The sequence below is a fragment of the Callorhinus ursinus genome, unplaced genomic scaffold, assembly GCF_003265705.2.
Source record: "Callorhinus ursinus isolate GAN/ISIS: 27379988/994484 unplaced genomic scaffold, GSC_fseal_2.0 scaffold10, whole genome shotgun sequence".
Taxonomy (NCBI): domain Eukaryota; kingdom Metazoa; phylum Chordata; class Mammalia; order Carnivora; family Otariidae; genus Callorhinus; species Callorhinus ursinus.
Window position 1 is genome coordinate 30590951 of NW_027397072.1, and position 14657 is coordinate 30605607.

The 14657-nt window shown below is 37.0% G+C and overlaps 1 protein-coding gene across 4 annotated transcripts in view; it reads right to left on the reverse strand.

The window, feature by feature from the left end:
- Positions 1-14657, reverse strand: part of HEATR5B (HEAT repeat containing 5B) — a 112659-nt gene that overhangs the window by 19221 nt on the left and 78781 nt on the right. For all 4 annotated transcript variants that reach the window (XM_025868047.2, XM_025868048.2, XM_025868049.2 and 1 more), the window contains 6 exons: positions 10142-10379; positions 8681-8935; positions 6878-7005; positions 4068-4212; positions 3101-3367; positions 1740-1964 (listed from right to left, as the gene is read on the reverse strand). In XM_025868047.2, the coding sequence (XP_025723832.1) occupies positions 1740-1964; positions 3101-3367; positions 4068-4212; positions 6878-7005; positions 8681-8935; positions 10142-10379 (1258 nt within the window). The remainder of the gene's footprint in view (positions 1-1739; positions 1965-3100; positions 3368-4067; positions 4213-6877; positions 7006-8680; positions 8936-10141; positions 10380-14657) is intronic.

Below are 14657 nucleotides of genomic sequence, written 5' to 3' on the forward strand. Positions count from 1 at the left end.
TACCAATGTGTGTCCTTTCCTCTTTCTTCGATTGGATGTTAAATGTTTATCTTTAAGACTTCTTTGTGTATGAATGCTATTAACACTGGCATAAATACTGTTGTCAATTTTTCAGCTGTCTTTTTTTTCAGCTACCTTTTAATGTAAGATGTTTTGACAGGTAGAAGTTTATTTCTACATAGCCTAAGACATTGATATTTTCCATTCTTACACTTACATACTCCTTTGCCAGTCTTACATTAAAATTTTCCATGTATTTTCTTTAACTATTTTTAAAATTATACATTACCATTTTAATTTCTCTGTTTTTTTTTTTTTTTTTTTTTTTTTTGAGTTATGATATGAGGTGAGGGCCTAACTGGAACTGGTTCTCAAACAGCTGACACAAATCATCTGAGGAATAATGAATGTGCTTTTATCATGTATTATATTCTCATGTGGATGAATGTCTGTTTTAAGTAACTTGTGTGTTTCATTGCCCTATCTCCTGATTCATGGACCTGCTCCATAGTCTTAGAGTGGACATGTTTTAATTGGTGATAGGTGACATGGCAAATCTTTAATTATTATTCTTTTTCAGTCCTCTGACATTTTCTTTACAATGGAAATACAATGAAAGAAAAAGTCAAACACAGAAGAAAAATGGACAAAAATGTGAATAAGCACTTCCCCCCAAATTAAACACAAGTATGAAAAATGCTTATATTCACTAGGAAAATTAGAAATGCAAATGAAAACAATAAGATAGTACATTTTTCCCATCAGATGGCAAAATTTAAAAATCTGAAATACGAACTATTGGTGAGGACATGGAGAAACAGAGATTATCATACACTGCTGGTGGGTGTGTAAATTCATATGGCTACTTTGGAGAGCAATTTGGCCATGTCTGATAAAATTAAAATGTGCCATCAATTCTGCTTCTAGGGGTGTACCCTAGAAAATCTCATAGTACAAACGCATAAAGAATAGTAAGGATTTTCACAGCAGCAATTTTTATAATGGGGAAAAAAATCAGAAAAAGTGGAAATATCAAATGACAAGAGAATGAATAATAACTGAAAAATTCATGTGATGGAAATGACATAGAAGTTAAAAGGAATAAATGAGAGTTTTATATGTACACATTAAGAGCTCAAAAAAACCTTATTCTTGAGAGTGTAAAGGTAGAATGATATACTATGACATTACGTAAATTTAAAAACACAAAAGAAATACTATATATTGCTCATGGTTATTTATCTCAGTCTATATAGAATTCATATATAAATTTGTTAATATATACATATATTTTATTATTTATTAATATAGACCTGTATTTACTAATACAGAAAGTATATTTATTTACATATATAATGAAACATCAAAATCAAGACTGCGGTTTCATTTGAGAATAAGCTGGGGTGATGACAGATACTTCAACTTTCCTATTATCTTTATTAAAAAGAAAACATATGAAGCAAACAAATATATTAACACATACCAATTTGATTCTGAGTATATTTTCTGAAATTTTCTGTCCTTTTTTGGGGGGAGAGCCTCCAACATGTATTTAAGTGCTAAGACAAGGGCATTTACAGTCAATATCCAGAAAGGGGTACTAAAGGTCCTATCTGCAAGGTGTGACTAAAACACCTTTCTGAGTTGATATGGTGTTATAAAGCACTTTTCTGACAAGCTCATTCAATTGGTTATTGACAAACAGATAGATTATGGATTTGAAGCCCTGATTAGGTTACCTGGTTGAGAATATTCCAGGATGCACGCGAGAGTGCTACGAATTAGAGCTGTCCACTGTTTCTGAGTGTCTTCAGTCTTGGCCATTGAGAGTGTCACGATGCTTTTGATCCCCTGAAGCGCTGCGCTGACTGGTGGAGGAACCTGATTATCTGCAGACTTTATCGCTGTGTCTTTCAATATTCTTGCAATTAAAAACAGAATCGTGGGCAGGATTGTCATACACCCTGAATTGAAAACAAATCAGATTACCTCATAATTATTCAGTTCTCATATTACAGTTCTTTCAATTGTTTTTACAATTGATTGTGGTTTAATATTATTTTTTCCCTTGTTGTTATGCAAAATTTACTGCATTACTACTACTATAATTCAATGTTTGGAAAAGAAAGTGAGAAAGTGGCAAGGTATATTAAAGAAGACAGAATATTTTCCAACTAGCCTTGTTTTATTATTTCCAATATTTCACCTACTTAATACGTTGTGCCTTTCAAAACAAAAATGAGAAAAGAAGATAGAAAAATGGAAGGGAAGTACTACCATATACTTTGATAACTATCTGAGCAACTTGATGAATCTGGTAGCAATTCTAAGACATGTAATCAATCTTCAGAGTACTCAAGTCATCTTTAACTAAGCCGGGAAAAACGATGAAAAGACTATATATATGGGTAAGCAAAGAAGAAATGAAAAAACCCTGGAATTTGTAGCCGAAAGAACTTTAAGGTCATTGAATCCAACCTCCCACTTCATGGAAAATGCTCAAAACTTTCTCGCCATTGTGCTTGGCCTGCAAAGCTCCAGCAACGGAGAACTCATTATTTTCACATCTATAGGCTTGTGTTGGGCTGAAATTTACCTTTATACTCCTGATACTATTTCTCCCTTCCAGATAAATAGAGGGAAAGTCTATGTTTCCATCCAGTACTTTTCAGGTATCTTCAGACAACTATCATCTTTGCAGCTATAATTTCTTTAGCTCCTCCTAAGAGTTGGTGGTCACACTCATCTGACGTTTTTCAGTTTGTCAGTTACTCAAGAATGGCAACCAGATCAGAAACTAACAGGTTTTGTTATCCCACCATACGCCTGTCTGCTAATGTTCAGTGCCTTGCCTCAAGCTGTGGTTCTATCTCCAAGCTGAAGTTTGTCTGAAATGTATCTGAAGAACATCTTAAGTTTTGGGTTTTTTAAATCCTTAATCTTTATAGGCTCCTAAAGGTCAACACACCATAAAAGACTAACTTCTCCTTCCATACTTATTTAAGGGAAAATAAGTTCATAATAGCAGTTAAAATCAAAGGCAAGCTCATCTTTCTCTATTGTAATAGAATGAATTTCCGAATAGTGATTAATACCGTACCAGCAGGCGAACAAAGGGATGGTAAGTCAGAGAGTATGGTAACTGTGGCTGCCACCAAACGAGCACTTTCTTCTGACAGTCGAGTTTTGGTGGCTATGTGACTGGGTGAATCCGACATCTTGGTACTGAGATGCGGCATGTGCCGTACTAAAATGAACATCAACAGCTCCATAGTTGCAAACACAAGAGATTTTCCAGGAACGAGACCACCGCTGTCACCGCCTTCTCCTACTATAGGACATGACTCTTTTTCCATATCATCTTCATCTTGAGGGAAAGAAAATTTGGTAAAATTTCCAGGAAAAAAAAAAGTAATAGCACAGAGTAGATAAAACTACACAGTAAGTATATTTGGGAAATTCTTTTAAAAGAATTTACAACTGAATGTCTAACTGATAACACATGTCTTTCTCAGAATAATTCTTTGCCTTGCTAGAATTCTGTTTATTGACCTCTCCTTAAAAGTAAAGGCTAACTCATTTTTTACTTCAAAAATTTTTATTAGGTATTTTTATTAGGAACATATTTCATATTACAAGGAACATATATGTTAGAAGATGACACTTTTGAAGGTGAAAAATAGTTGACTACCAGCAATTTCATTTGGTTCTTTCTTTTTTTTAAAGATTTATTTATTTATTTGAGATAGAGAGAGCACAAGCGGGAAGGGCAGAGGGAGAGAGAGAGAGACTCTCAAGCAGACTCCACAATGAGCGTGGAGCCTGACACAGGGCTCGATCCCATGACCCTGAGATCATGACCTGAGCTGAAACCAAGAGTCAGATGCTTAACCGACTGCACCACTCAGGCACCTCTCATTTGGTTCTTTCTAATGAAAGCAGAATCAACTGAAAATCTTCTACATCTATGACTACATTTTTTCTTAAAAACTTCCTGGCATTGACACTTAAAAAGTTAGAGTACAGATAAGATCTACTTCCAAGTTAGCATAATTTCTAGTACTTACTTAGAGTGTTTCTTTTTTCTTGCAAATAATCCTGAGCAGCTCTTACTATCTGCTGTACAACTCCAGTAACCAGCAGCTGAACAGATGGTGGGTTCCAGGTCAACAGGAGGCGGTGCAAAACACTTAGCAACTCAACACCGATCAGCTATTATAAATTAATACAAGTAAATTTAATTAATCTTAATTTCAAAGGATACATTTATGTTATTATAATCTAAGAAAATATGCATGTAAAATAAATCTATTTGGTAGCTACAATTAATATATATGATTGTGTAACAAATAAGAACATTAGAACAATCTTGAGAAATGGTCATATTGTATTCCAACACATTTTCAGTCAACAAATTACTGTGGATACTAGGCACTTCCAATAAGTCCCTCTCTCATTCATCTCAGCAAGTATTACAAACTTTCACCACTCACTTTAAGCGTCTTTCAGTCTTCCACATCAAACCCATCCAATGAACCTGCCTCAAATTTCAAAGAGGAAGAAAAAAACTTAACTATAACCAAAGCCACCTTTACCTTTCTCCTTAAGATCAAGTGTCCAGACTCTACCCAAGGCTGATTGATCTTTCCTTATTTGCAGGATTCTTCAAGGACCTCAATTGTATTCCATATGTCTTCAGCTTCTCTCTCTAGGTAGGTTCCTCTCCCAGTATAAGGAAAACACTCAGGTCTTTCCTGTCTAATTCCCACCCCTCTCCCAAATCCTCTCAGACCCTTCTCTCTGCCCCCATGTCCTCTCTCTCTCTCGGGCTTTCTCTGGTCCCAGCCCAGATGCTTCCAGTTCCTTCACCCCTCATTCACTCCTCACTCTTCCACAATCTGGCTTCTGCCCACCTAAGAAAATGCTCTGTGTGAGGTCACTAGTAACCTTCCCTGGACTCTCTTTTGCCCTCATATACTGGATTCTGGTTCTTTTGAGACTGTTGTCTATCGTTGAAACTCCCCCTCACCCTTGTAACTCTGTTCTCTCAGTCCTCCTCCTACCTCTCTAGTAGTCTCCGGTGCTACTTATTTCCCTCATCTCCTTCTTTTTTTACTTTTTGTAATATACTCTCATGTTCCAGTCCCGGCCCTCTTTTTTTCTTCCTTTATTCAGTTTCCCTAGGCCAGTGTAACTCACTATTTCTCTGGAAAGAAAATGAAAAGAGCCTCTTAACTGGCCTCCCTGCCTCCCTTGTCATCTCTTATCGACCAATCCCACAAGGTCGATAAAAGTGATCAAATCTACATATACCATGTTCTGAAATACAAGTTGAACAAGGTTATTCCTCTATTTTAACAATTTTAATGATTCCCTATGACTTTTAAGACATTTTAAACCCTTTAACATGCCATACAGGAATCTTTGTTATTTGGCTTTTTCCCTGTTGTGCAGCCTCATCTCCTAACAACCCCCACGTGCTCCATTTGTCTCAGCCATAGTAAGTGAGAGTAGTGTCCTTGAACTTGTCATGTTCTCTCATGCCTCCTTGTCTTGGGATTTGCTTTTCTCCCAGAGAGGAAAACCCATCCCTCTTGTGCTGCCTCACTAATTCCTCTTTCAAGATTTAATCCAACCATCATCTCCTCTGAGAAGCCATTCCTTACCTTCCTTGATAATGTCAGGGCTCCTCCCCTCTATTCTCCTCATATCTTTACATACACTAGCTCAGCACTTGTCATAGCATCCTGATCTCCTGATCCAGGTGCAGGGAGACAGCTTTTGCTATCTATAGCCTCCAACTGTGTCTGAGGCACAGAGTAAAGTTGTTGGATGAATGAATACAATTTTTGAGTCAGTATACTCTGCTGATTTTGAAATTATAAAAATTCCAGAAATTATAGAAAATTATAGAATTATAGAAATTATAGAATCCAACTCAGGAAAAAAATATAATCCATCCAAGTGTAAAGCAGTGCTTGGATAAACAAAACAATATTGGGTTCAAAAAAAAGCTAGGTAGATGGGTGTGGGATGTATTATGTTAAAACCAAAATGAGCAAGTGTAAACATAATATTCTCTCTTCATTCACAGATTAAATTTTAAGTTTTATAAAAACCAGAAGTTTCTTGCAGTAATCTGTAGTTTAGCTGAGGAACAGCTTCAGGCTGCAAGGCTGGGGTACAAGAAGAGTTCATCAGTGAGTGAATCTTGTAATCACAAAGCATATGCTTTGTTTTATTTTGGTTTTGGTCAGCATCATGTGCAAACCTAATTTTGACATAATGAATGATAGCAACTCTGTTCGTTTGTGTTTTATGGAAAATTACCCCTCATGGTAGTGCTGGTGACCAAAAAGATGGCTCTTAGTATGAAAAGAAAAGAATTTCTAATTAAAAAGAATAACAAATCCACCAGTAGCTTCATTCTGTAACATGAATAAAGTCCTCTAAATATTACATACAGAAATTAGAAATAGCAATTCATTAAACTGCTAAGATGAGTAGTTGAGCCAGTGCAAAAAATTTTTCATTAAATGAGAGATAAAACTTTATCATTTAAAAGTGGTATAATCTATTTAATAGCCTTATAAATTACTTCGGCCCTTTATTAGTAGAATCATTAACTGGGATGGAAGGCATCCCTTAATTTTTAGTTTTACTTGACTACCAGTGAACACATCTAAGAAGATACACTGACTATTTCTATGCTGGCTGTGCCTAGTCATCCAACATTCACTATAATGTCTTAGATAAAGTAAAAAATCCTGAGTACTTATTATATAATATTTATTTCATATGGGAGAAAATTATCTTAAGATAAATATGATGAAAACAAAGTGTACAATTTATTATCTGTTATAGAAATAGACTGTACCTGATCTTCTGCAATATGGATTCGGGCATAAGGAGAATCTAGCAAGGTGTGTAAGGCCTGCAGACATGCTGTAACATGTTCAATAGGCTCCTCAGGTCTGGGGGAGCAAAGGAACTGTATACTCACACCTGCGATGTACATAATAAAAACACACGTTTGTCACTATAAAATACTTTGTTGCTCTGAGGTCAGATTTCTTCTCTATTTTTCCTCTATTCTTTCACAGATTACTTTAACACATACTTAATGCCACCTTAAAGCAGAGTTCAAAATGGTTACCAAAAGCAGCAGCCAAACTTTATAACACAGATTGTGGCTTTGCAGTTAGGTTAATAATCAAATTGAAGGTCAGGGGAGGGAGGCGGCTCCAAGGTTGTGGAGTTGATTAGGAAGATCGTCAATTTTTTATTTCTAGGACTTTAAAAAATAATACATTAAAAATAAACTTATGAAAATTATAAAATTACTTCTCATTAAATGGTTACCAAACAATTTTCATGTCTACAAAGATTTTTTAGTGGCAAGCTACACAGGCATAATGGATATCATGGATAACAATTGTTCTTAATTTGCATAAGGGTAAGGTCATTGTTTTAGAAGTCTCTCTTATTTTCATGTATGAGATTTACTAATGAGTTCTGTAATTTCACCTTACCAACCGTGTTCCTCTTCCCTCCCAGAAAATATAAAACTGTTTAACAGCCTCATTAGATTCTTTAATATCTTAATGTTTAAAGAGCATCTATAAAGCAATTATAAATTGAGATTTATTCAAATTTGCTTTAACTTTGCATTTTATTATTTCCTCATAGGACAATCTGTTAAGTGTCAAGTAAAAAGAAAATCTGCCATTGAAAAAGAAAAATGTAGTTTTTTTCTTGAAAATTATTCACTATTGCTCTGTGAGTGAACATGACGGCTAAAATTTTTTTAAGATTTTATTTATTTATTTATTTGACACAGAGAGAGAGAACACAAGCAGGGGGAATGGGAGAGGGAGAAGCAGGCTTCCTGCATGAGCAGGGAGCCGGATGCGGGGCTCCAACCCAGGGCCCTGGGACCATGACCTGAGCTGAAGGCAGAGGCTTAATGACAGAGCCACGCAGACGCCCTGACAGCTAAAATTCTGAGTAGTTTTTAATAATTAAATTTTTCTATTAAAAATTCAGTTAACAATTTAGAAAATGTGTTTAAAAATCCTCCTCTTATTATTCCTTCTCTGGACTGTGGTATATAAAACTTTTCTGTAGCATTAAAATGAAAGATATGAAGGAGTTCGGAACATGCCACACCAAAATATGCCTCTTTGGCATATTGCTTATTTTGAGCTGAAGGTACTTGATGAACAGCAAGCAGATGCAGTAAGGGCTCTCTGACTACTTTCCACCTAAAAGCAGGTCATAAAATTTCTCATGAGAAAGGTGCCCTCTCTGTATCAGGAAGAGAAGACTGGGAGTCAGTGTTGAAACAGACTTGTACAAACCTACTAAAATTAGTTTCCCCCATATATTTCCTAATCCCTGTCCCACAATTTACTGCCCCCAGCCCAAACCCCTTTGTCTGGTCACATCTTCACAATTTATTGTTCTTTGTGTAAAATGGCATATAAGTTTTTGGGCCTAATGGCTACTTTAGGTTGAAAATATTAAATCTGTATGCTTTTCTCCTGTTAATCTGTCTTATATCCATTTAATTCTTAGGCCAGCCACAGAACCTAAAGGGATAAAAGGAAACTTTTTCTTCCCTACAGATATGAATTTCAGAAGTGACACACCTTGAAATTGATCAATATGACACACCTACCTAAAATCAGATGCATTCTGTCTTTGTTAATTTCCGGCAAAGATTTAGCACTAGGTGTTGCTCCTGATGCCTGATTTAAACTGATGGGTGCAGCACGTTTCTGTAAGCCAGGTACGGTTGCTGCTTCTGCAGACTCTGGACATGTAAATCCTGTGCTATTTAACCAAAGTGCCACTGCATGGAGAATCGGGGCCCACGAATTCCGGTAGTGAAGTCTAGCTGTATCAATAGTCTCGGGAGTATAAAATGCTCCACCTGTAAAATAATCAAGCCAATCAAAGCCATTACTTTTTTTGTAAGTGGTCAACCATTTATCAACAACTAACTTAAAAATACTCATTACTTACTGTCTTAGTTCATTTGGACCGCTATAACAAAATACCACAGACTGGGTGGCTTATTAAACAGCAGAAATTTATTTCTCACAATTCTGGAGGGGGAAGTCTGAGATCAGGCTGCGCACACGCTCAGGTAAGGGCCATCTCTCCGACTCACAGCTGTATTCTTACATGGTGGAAGGGCCTAGAGAGCAATGTGGGGTCTTTTCTCTAAGGGTACGAATCCCATTCCAGAGGGCTTTACCTCCTGACCGAAGCACTTCCCAAAGGGCCCGCACTTCCCGATACCATCACAATGGGGATTAGGTTTCAACACATGAATTTGGAGGGGCCACAAAATTCAGACCATAGCATGGACAAAAGAACAATCTGGCCAAAGAGATTCTCTTTATTACAAAACCACCAAAAGTAATGTCTTTCCTGCAGCCGCAGAACTGGAGGGCCTGTGCCTTCCTCACCAGTGCTAGGGTTTCTAGCCTTTCCTCTCCAGCTGCACATGCTGCTGGGGATCCTCTGCCTTCCTCTACCCTGTGGTCACAGGCCTCCTCTTCACTGTTGCCAGAGACTCCCTAAAACCCTGGTGACCTCCTCTTTCCACCACAGCCAGGGAACTCAGTCTCTTCTCTCTCTTTCGCCCTTCCTCTGCCATTCTTCCTTAACTCCTGTTTTCACTACCAAACTGAGGACTTCCCCATCTGTCCTTGCATACATTGACGAGCACAGCAATAAACTTCATCATAGTTATGCATAATGACTTGTTATGCATGGTTATTTAGAGTACTCTAGCTGATACAGTTGTAACAGTGAGAACTTTTTGCTTGGGTTAACAAACGAGCTTAATGCTGTATCTGAATTTATAAATTCAATACAGAGAACAGGCTCTAAGTGAGAGAGTGCCAAGTTTAAGTCCACAGAAATTTAAAATGTCATTACATCTTAAATTATTAAATTATTAATAATTAAATAATTAAATTTAAGGGGTTATACTCACTTTATAAATTTAAGGTGGATTAGTTACACTATAATATTATTAATTATTATTGTTGCTAGCTTCCAGCAATTACATTTTGTTTAATTACTACTCTGAACTCCATAAAGGCAAAACTCTGAATGCAGTACTTACCATCTGGGGGGAGCTGACTAGCAAATTCAGCCGGTAAAGTCAAAAGCGCATAGTCTTTTAATGCCGCCAACCATAGGCGGCTGAGTGTTGGCAGTTCGGGTTGCACGAGTGTTATTAAACTATCTGGTGGTAGTTCATCTATGGTACCATAATCATCATCATCATCATCGGTACTTTTCATTGCTCTTTTTGGCTTTGACTCTGCTTCCTTCTTAATATTCATAGCAACCACATATACCTAGTAAGATATTTAGGAGGAGGAAATAACAAGGCATAATATTAAGAGATGATATAATCTAAGTTGCTATGATTATACAATTGAATTATTGAAAGTAATTGAGTATAGACACTGAAAAGTCTATAACTTCATGATTTCCTGACAACCTCCAAAGAATAATTCTACCTGCTTTGGAGACAATCTTTTTTTTATCAATCTGACTTCTGACTATTCCTCTCAAAAAATATTCCTTCAGCAGCGTTCTCTGAAATTTTTCTGGCTTCTCTTGTTATACTTTACAAAGCCCCCTTTTATGTGTGCCTTTTTTTTTTCTTTTTGGTCATAGGGTATAACTTCCTGTTTACTGCCTCCACTTTCACAGACTTATTAGATACAATCAGACAGCATTCAAAGAAAAAGGCTGGAGGAGGATGGGAGAAGGGCCAGAGAAAGGATTTCCCTAAATATCCTTCTAACCCCTTAAGTGATATTTAGCAATCTGGCCTTTATAATAGAGATTGAGCCAAGCATATAATTTACTAGTCACATATATATTATCTGTATCCTTTCTCTCCACTTAGTAAACCAAAAAGATGTATAATAGCAACTTCCTAAAACATAATTTTAAAGATTTTTCTTTGTTGCAGTTATTTTTGTTTTTGTTTTTGTACATACATTTAGGCTTTGGCAACTGGTTATAGACTGAGCACAGAATATAAGGCAGAAGTAGGTGAAGGTTTTACTCCATAGGCAATGGGGAAGGGAAGAGGTCACTGCAGGATTTATAGATCAGATATCATGTATTTTTCCTGAACTTTTAATTTTATTTTAAAATTATACCACAAAAAGTTTTACAAATGAGTTTAAATTACTCATAATCCCAATTTCCAGGTTACCATATTCTAGCTTTATAACTTGTAATTTTGTTGTACAAAGAATTTTGTATTTATTTATTAACATATCATAAGGTTTTCCCATGAAATGCTAGTCTTCATAACCATTACTCTTAATGGCTGTAGGGGATGAGCCATAATACATCTAACAAGTTCCCTACATTGAAATTTTATATTTACTTCTGATTCTTTACTCAGCCTTGGGAATCTTAACAAGACAAGATACAATTTTCAAAGGCAAAAGGTGTAGAGTTCTTCACATTATAAATAATGTTCCAAGTAAAGCTTTTTGTAAACATTTCCTTCCTGTATTTTGGATATTTTTCCCTAAGATAAAGTCCCAGAAACAGAATTACTGCATTAGTGATTACAAATATTTTTATGTCTGAATAGACACTGCCAAAACCTTTCTAAAAGGGTTCTATAATTTACACTGCTACTTGCAATACAGGAGGATATATTTTTTAGACTTCTTTTTAAGCAATGTTTTAGTTTATCTTTCTTATTAGATATTACACAAGAAAAATAGAAAAATCAGAAGTATAAGTAAAATGAAGAAAATGAGAAAATATCATTAGTATTCTAGACATGTTGTATATATATAGTCTCTTAAATAACACTGTTTGTGAATAACTTTTTTTAATTAAAAATAGTTTTTTAAAGATTTATTTATTTGAAAGAGAGAGAGAAAGAGAGGACGCAGTGGTAAGGGGTAGAGGGAGAAGGAGAGAGAGTCCCAAGCACACTCCGCACTGAGTGTGGAGCCCAACACAGGGCTCGATCTCAGGACCCTGAGATCACGACCTGAGCCGAAACCAAGAGTCAGACGCCCAACCAACTGCACCCCAGAGGCATCCCTGTGAATAACTTTTAACCCAATTTTCGATTCACTTAATTCCATCATTCTTAGGATCAAGACATACTTTTAAGTTATTTCCGTTTTTCTGAGAAAGATAAACATCACAATAAACATCATCAGCAGAGTCTTTGTGTATATCCTTAATATTCCTTACGATAAACTGGTCAGCTAATGTGTGGTTTTAGTAAGTGTTTTGATACATATCACCCTTTAGAAAAATTTTACTAATACTATTATTCTAAATATGATGTTAATTTAGCTGGGAAATGTTTCTATATTTCTTCCCCCCCCATATATTTATGTGTAGTTTTGTTTCCACTCTGTGAATTGTCAATTCATATTCTTTGCCCAAAATTTGCATTTTAGAATGATTATTCTGAGAATCTGAACAGTAACAGCTGGAGGTGGAGGTGGGGGAGACTAACAGTAGAAAAAAACTAGGATGCAACTGCATAGACCAGGTATCAGATGATGAGGACTCAAACTAAAGGCAGGGGTAGAAGAGAGGAAGTATTTATTTATAAATATGGAAAAGGTATATATAATCTATTGCTAAATTTAAAAAAATAGTTGCTATGTTGAATAAAATTCCATTTTTATTTTAAAAAAGATATAGATAGATATGCACATTTTAAGGCATATAAATAGATTTGTATGTGCATATATGCATAGTGATACATACCAAAATATTAACAATAGTTATCTCTGGATGATAAGATAATAAGATTACAGAGAGGATAAGATTACAGATTTTTTCCAATAATACCTTTTCTCTATATTCTGAATATGTGTAGTGAATATAGGTATTTTTATTATCAGAACAAAATTACATTATTTTCAAAGATAGCATTAACAAAGTCAAAGACACAGGAATTAGTTACCTACTAGATATAAGATGAAGGGGATTGAAGAAGAAGCAGTTAATACTGATCCCTAGGTTCTGGCCTGAAGATAGGAGGTAGGACCAGTAGTTGACATAAATAGGAAAAAAGAAGAAAGAGAAAACACAGTATTTTTTTTTTAGACATGTTGGGTGTATGGTACTTATGGGTCATCCAAGGGGAGATGTCTAATAAACAGCTAAAAATATGGGATTGGAATTTAGGAGGTCTGGGTGGAAAAGCAGAATTACGATCTTTTTTTTTTTTTAAAGATTTTATTGGGGCGCCTGGGTGGTTCAGTCATTAAGCGTCTGCCTTCAGCTCAGGTCATGATCCCAGGGTCCTGGGTTCGAGCCCCACATTGGGCTCCCTGCTCCGCGGGAAGCCGCCTTCTCCCTCTCCCACTCCCCCTGCTCGTGTTCCCTCTCTCGCTGTGTCTCTCTCTGTCAAATAAATAAATAAAATCTTAAAAAAAAAAAAGATTCTATTTATTTATTTGAGAGAGAGAGAATGAGAGAGAGAGAAAGCACATGAGAGGGGGGAGGGTCAGAGGGAGAAGCAGACTCCCTGCTGAGCAGGGAGCCCGATGCGGGACCCAAGCCGACGGCAGTCGCTTAACCAAGTGAGCCACCCAGGTGCCCCAGAATTACAATCTTTAATATGCAAGTTAAAGCTATAGGCCATGGGTATGGATGAAGCTGCCCATAAAGTACGAAGAAGGAGGAAAAGGACAAGAAAAACACATTTAAAGAGCGGGCAGGCAAAGAGAGGCCAGCAAGTGATGTTGAGAATGAACAATGAAAAGGAAAGAGGAGAAGCAAGAGAGGAGTGTCACGAAAGTCAAGGAAAACAAAGGGCTTCTAGAGACAGTATCAAATGCTGCAGAGAGGCCAAGTAACGCAGAAACTGACGAGTGCACAGTGATACAGATAACTCTCTGATTTGTAACTTTAGCGAGAGTGATTCCAGGGGAGTGGTGAGGACAGGGGGAAACTGAAGGGACCTCATGAAAAGTTGCTTTTTGCTCCTTTTCCTGCTTCTCTTCTTGCTGGGATCTGCACCCCCACCTTACATATGCTGTATGTCCTCCTTGTAAAGTCAAGGACTTAATGATTTCTTTGGAGTCTTTCAGGACAACAGACAACATCTAAGGAATGACCAGGTGAGGTTGTCATGTACGTTTTCATGACCGCTGACTCCAGACACCTTGACACCAAGACACCTAGCTCCAGGGCATAAGGGACTTAGGCAGGACACCTGAGCACTCCTTGTTTTGACCAGTTCCCAGATGTGTGAGGGGACATGTACACCAGACCACCATCCTCAATAAAAATTCCACGCCCCAAGCAAAGACGAGACTCACTCTCCTTTCCTTTCCAAGTTTCCCAGATGCTGTCTGTATCTGCTGTCTCTATATCTTCAATAAAACTCTGCTCTCATTTCCTCTTGGCGTGCATTTGATTTTGATCCTGCTCGAAGCCAAGGATCCTGCTGACTGGTCCTGCAGAAGCCCCTCTGGGTCCTCAGACCCAGCCAGGCTGCATCGGTGAGAATGACCCCAGATTGTGGGGGACTGAGAAGCAGGCGACCAAGAGTTGAGGAAGTGAATATACTGAAACTCCTTCAGTGAACTGAGACTGAAGAGGAGAGAGCGAAAGCAGTGAGG